Source organism: Nomascus leucogenys, unplaced genomic scaffold (genome assembly GCF_006542625.1).
Source record: "Nomascus leucogenys isolate Asia unplaced genomic scaffold, Asia_NLE_v1 Super-Scaffold_544, whole genome shotgun sequence".
Taxonomy (NCBI): Eukaryota; Metazoa; Chordata; class Mammalia; order Primates; family Hylobatidae; genus Nomascus; species Nomascus leucogenys.
Genome location: NW_022095780.1, coordinates 912,208 through 918,228, shown reverse-complemented (window position 1 = coordinate 918,228; position 6,021 = coordinate 912,208). Strand labels below are relative to the sequence as shown.

Sequence of the window (6,021 nt, the reverse complement as noted above, 5' to 3'; positions counted from 1 at the left end):
AGACCCTGTCCTGCACATGTACTCCTGAATGTAAAATTAAAGGTTTTTGTTTGTCTGTTTTAATTATTATTTTAAGAATAGGTTTTATGTAAAATCACGTACTAGGAAAAGGATGGTGGCTATATATCTTATAGACATGGTAATACTTGAGATAAGACTTGAAGGAAAAATGAGAGAAGTCTAAGCAGAGACACGGAACGATAGACTGGATTAAGAAAATGTGGCACATATACACCATGGAATACTATGCAGCCATAAAAAATGATGAGTTCCTGTCCTTTGTAGGGACATGGATGAAACTGGAAAACATCATTCTCAGTAAACTATCACAAGGACAAAAAACCAAACACCGCATGTTCTCACTCGTAGGTGGGAATTGAACAATGAGAACTCATGGACACAGGAAGGGGAACATCACATTCCAGGGACTGTTGTGGGGTGGGGGGAGGGGGGAGGGACAGCATTAGGAGATATACCTAATGCTAAATGACGAGTTAATGGGTGCAGGAAATCAACATGGCACATGGATACATATGTAACAAACCTGCACATTGTGCACATGTACCCTAAAACCTAAAGTATAATTAAAAAAAAAAAAAGAATATTCCAGGCAGAAAGGGAGGGTTCTCTGCATTTCTCTCCCATAAATGTGATTTAGTTAAAATCTGATACATCAGCCCACACATTAATCAGTGGAGCATGGAAAATAGTATGTTCCCAATGAACATTACAAACCAAGGATGACTTCCAGCCCCTTCAGGGCAGTAGAACGTATTTTAATCAATGCCCCTTGATAAAAGAGCTTGATTCCAGCTACTGCACTTCCTTCATCAGCTCTGCACTGATGCCTGGAGCCATGAAAATATTTTTCTTTATTTTTGCTGCTCTCATTCTTCTTGCTCAAATTTTCCAAGGTAAGAGGGAAATTCTTTTAGAAGTAGAGATGACAGTCTGCTCAGGATCTGTCTTTTGAGAAGAAAGCTCAATTTTTACAAAGTTGAAGATTCCAAGGCAAACCAGTCACTGAAGATCTTTTCCTGAGCTCAGACACAAAACAATGGGACCACATTGACTGGGACCATCTCCAACCATAATAATATCTCGTCAACTTCCCTGACAGCTCTGCCAAGGAATTCAGACTTCTTTGTACTTTTAGATCTCTTTCCTCCTTTTGTAATCTGCAATGCAGTTTCAGCATATTCTTTTTTTTTTTTTTTTTGAGACGGAGTCTCGCTCCATTGCCCAGGCTGGAGTGCAGTGGCACGATCTCGGCTCACTGCAAGCTCCGCCTCCAGGGTTCACGCCATTCTCCTGACTCAGCCTCCCGAGTAGCTGGGACTACACGCACCCGCCACCACGGTCGGCTAATTTTTTTGTGTTTTTAGTAGAGACAGGGTTTCACCGTGTTAGCCAGGATGGTAATCCCAACCCTGGGATTACAGGCACCTGGCCAAGTTTAGCATATTCTAAAATGATTGCTTTAAAATGAAAAAAAAAATTCTCCAAGGCAAATGCTAATATTTGTTAAGTTAGGGAAATACAGCCTTCGTAATCTAAATTCAACTAAAGTTATGTTACTAGATTCTTAGACAGCTAATTTTTTTTCATGTCTGAGTCATTGGTCCAAATCTCTTATCCATATATTATTTTAGACTTTTTGGCTTTCACACACTGGTTGAAAATTACACCATTAAAACCACTAAACGAACATCTTGCTTACTATTCTCTTAAGTCTTTGCGTCTTTGAGATTCTCTTTGCTTGATACCACAACTCTGTTCCTAAGAAATGTTTATGTCTGTACCTCCTCAACTATCCCTCGTTCCTTCTGTTGTGAAGCTTTTCCTATTAGAGGTTCTCCATGCATCATGAAGCCCCCTGTCAGCTCCTTCATGGCTCCTGAATTTCTACATTTCTTTATTGCACATTCTGTCCTCAGTAGTCCTAGAAAACCAATAGATATTGAATATGTGCTAACCACTTGTAAGAAATTGTTCTGTCCACTATGATAAAGGTAGGTGAAATGAAGAGGTAAAAATATAATTAAAGCATGGACATTGACCTTAATTTGCTTGAAGTTATTAGTCTATTCCTTCTGTGTTGTTCGAAAATAGGCTGCCTGCAGTGGTAAATAAGCTTTCAATATATTTAACATGTGTAAGTAAGTATATTCAATGAGACAGGAAAATTCACAAATAACTTTAATATGAAACAGTTTTCACAAATGCCATAAAGATGCAAAGTATAAAGAGAAGTCATAGATGTGGAAACTTGGTTCTAACTAGGAAATACAGAAAGGCTTTCTGGGAAGTAGTATTTGTTTTGCATATTTGGAAATAGGCAAGACTAGAACTAAAGAACAGAGCCAAGGAACAATGTCCCCATGGAAGTTTCAGTGACTCCATGAAAGTCTCAGTTGTAAAATCAGTTCCTGATTTTCTGCCCTCAGCATCTTTTCGTAGATGTCAGACAATGCTCCAGAATAGATAGACTCATTTTAAATTGTCTTCTCCATCCACTTTAATCAGTACTACAACTTATTCAGATCAGTCTGTAGATGTGGATGCCTAATAGCTCCCTGTCCACAAAACTCATCTCAGATGTATTTGAATTACAATAATAAGCATAGTTTGGGCACAAATTAGAACCACCACCATCAGCATAATCACATAGAATCTCAGAGTTAGAAGTGAATTTAATGATCAATATAAAAGGTAATAAACACAGGTTATTAGGCCAAACTATATGAGTTTGGATCTCAGTGCTAATCTTTATAAGCTGTATGCACCCTGTGTTTTACTTTCCATTCTATAAATGATAATAATAATAGCATTGTTTTGAAGATGAATAAACTTGTTATATCAATTAGAAACCAACTTGTTTTAATAAAGAATCTTAATAATAGAGTGACTGAAGAAAGACAAAACCTTACTTCTCTTTCATGTAAAAGTCCAAAAATAGCTAAGTTGACTAGGTGAAGGTAGAGGGTTCTTTTTCACCAAGTTATGTTGTGACTTGGGCTGAAGTTCAACCCTATCATCCTAAACAGTTGACCATTTTATTTGGTTCCAAGGATATTCTAACAGGCAGGGCTAGAAAGTATAGAACCTGATTAATATTACAAAGAAGCAGCTCACATCATTCCCCTCCTTTTTCATTTTTCCAAATTTGTTCATGTGGACATATAGAAATAGGAAGCTAGGAGCTGATGTGATTAGCTAAGTATTCATGTGTCCAGCTAAACCCAGAGGTTCTACCTTTTGTCTGAAGGTAAAAATGACTGCTTTGGGACAGTTTAACAATCTCTATATATAACTGCTTGGGCAGTGGCAGGCACATACTCTATGCTATGTTAGAGTTTACCATTATTTGTCATTTGTTCTACTTATTTTTTTATTCTCTGCCCTGATTCAGTATTGAACACCCTATATATGTATATATGTATATACATGTATATATATATGTATATATGTATATACATGTATATATATATGTATATATATATGTGTGTGTGTGCATGTGTATGTGTGTGCGTGTGTGTGTGTGTGTCAACTGATTGTCCATATACCTGATAAATTTCAGTGATCTGTAGTTCACAGTATCCCAAGTTCAACTTTGGATTATTCAAAAATTTCTCCTTAATTTGAGCAGAAATCTAAGTCCCTGCGATTTCTTTGCATTAGTTTTTGCCTTAACTTGGCACTAACAACATATATTCCACATGATAATATTTCAGATATATGGCAGCTAATATGTACTGTTTTTCCCCCAAAGTTGTTATTTCCAGGAATAAACATTACTCCTTTTGAGAATAACTGCTACTTCTTCCACTATTTTTTCCTAAGAATGTGTCTTACCGATTAAAAAAGATTCCTGTTTTGACATATTTTTTCCTCTTCAACCTAATCTCTGTTATGAATGAATACACGTTGCCTATGTCTCTCTAAATTTGCTTGCCAGAGCTAAATACACGATTCCCTTGGTGTTCTTTGCACAGTAAATTGAGAAGGACTAGCATCATGTTGTTTATCTTTCTACCTAAAACTGTGAGACTCCAAAACCATATGCCAGGGCATATGATCTACTATTGGTCTGCCTATAATGTAACAGAACAATCTTTAACTTTTGCTATAAATCAGAGACTATTTGGAGACATAAAAAAAATCCGTTGGTAAGGATTGTTCATTGGAATTAGAAAGTATTTTGTCACCTTCCTTGGAAGAAACATTCTGTTTCTGTACAAGGTAGATATGATTTTGACATACGAAAATCTTTTCTGTTTTTTCCAATTGGCTATTTAATAAGGACATTGATTATATTGTACCAGGGGTCTGAGCTCATACATGACTGTTCAGATAACATCTGATTTTTCTAATTTCTAGGTTTATAGTCTGTGTCTCTAGGAGTTATGGTAATGAGGAAGTCTGAATTTGGCCTGGGCAATGTAATTTTATCTTACAGTTACTAATTACTAGATAACTAAAGACAAATTGCTTTCTTTACTTAGCCAGGACAGCAATTCACAGAGCACTAATTTGTAAGAGAATGGAAGGTCACTGTGAAGTTGAATGTCTTACCTTTGAAGTAAAGATTGGGGGCTGTAGAGCTGAATTAGCACCATTTTGCTGCAAAAACAGAAAGAAACATTAAAAACTAAGCACCAGCTGCAAGAAAGAAAGAGGTGAAGATTCTCTGGCTGTGATATCAGTGGGATAAATCTCTCGACCGTCTCTCTTTGATCTGCGAAGTTTGGATTATCTGAAGCCATGTCAGTCCAGTTCCCAATTCTACAAGGAGATACCCTTCCTAGGTTGTGAACTTCTTCCAGGCAGACACTATATCTTGTTGACCTTTGCACTCTCAGTTCCTGACACAGGGCCTGTTAATGATTTTTTTTTTACTTTATATAAAAGTGAGCCATTGAATACACAGATAAAACAGATGGAATGGAATGGTTGGACTGGCACTGAGGTGAATTGACTTCTAAAGTTATAGCTCTGGCTTTAAACAGATGTAGGACATTGGGCCCTCTGTGCCAAGATTCTGATATCTATAATGTGAGCAGATTGAACCTCTCAGTGAAGGGAATACCTGCTAGATGCTAATTGTGGCTGCTTCAGCAGTATCAGTCATGTACTCCTTTCTCTCTTTTATAGGTAGGAATTGTTTAGATTCTTGTTCATTTACCTGTTCGATCTAAAACATCAAGTTTTAGAATGAAATGCACCCATCTCAAAATTCAAGTTGGTTGTAGATTGAGCAACTTCTTCATTCTGGCCATTTGCAGTGAGAATTGATCAAATCATGGGTTTCTGAAGCAGTAGGTTCCCCAAAGATCATCGAATTCAATGCCCTTATTACAAATGAGGAGAGTGAGACTCAAGAAGATTATACAGTTACTGACTTGGTCACATTTATATTCCAACTTCGGGCTTTCTGGACTTGTCTGCTTAGCATGTCCACAAAATAGCATGCTGGAAGATAATAGAACAACAAAAGGCAGTCCTAAAGATGGAACGTTTCTCAGCGGGTTCAGGTGAACAGTTAAATGGAGGAAGAAATTGAAACAAACTGAAAAAAAAAAATAGAAAGAAAAAAGGACACTTTCTAACATCTCTGTTGTAATCCTGCAATCCCTGCCCTTTCAGAGCATAACGATGGCAAATTGAGGCTTACCTTTTCCCTAATTTGCCAAAATTTGGAGTCCCAGCTTTCTAGCAGAAGAAAGCATATATCACAGACCATGTCATCATAGAAGACTTATAGTACACCATCCCAGAACAGAAGAAGTAAAATCCCTCTGTGCTGCTCTAGAAAATGTCCTTCTCTATTCAATTAAGCTGGCTTCCTGTAGAGATGTAAATAAAAGAAAGAAACAAAAATCTGGAACAAGACAATGGGTAAAATGTTTTAAAATAAGAAATAAAATGTGTTTTTGAAAGATCTTCTGCTATTGCCACTTGTCTTCATGGTGCTAATTTTCTTATTCTGAAAACTGTGCTGGAGGAAAATGTGTAAAGTTG

The 6,021-nt window shown here is 36.9% G+C and overlaps 1 protein-coding gene across 1 annotated transcript; it reads left to right on the top strand.

Annotated features, from left to right (window-relative positions):
* Nucleotides 1-844: 844 nt before the first annotated feature.
* On the top strand, nt 845-4,648 carry LOC115833677 (beta-defensin 107A-like). The gene is made up of 2 exons (XM_030808398.1): nt 845-914; nt 4,506-4,648. Exons 1-2 carry the CDS (start codon nt 845-847, stop codon nt 4,646-4,648), a joined length of 213 nt encoding a protein of 70 aa, XP_030664258.1.
* Nucleotides 4,649-6,021: the final 1,373 nt, after the last annotated feature.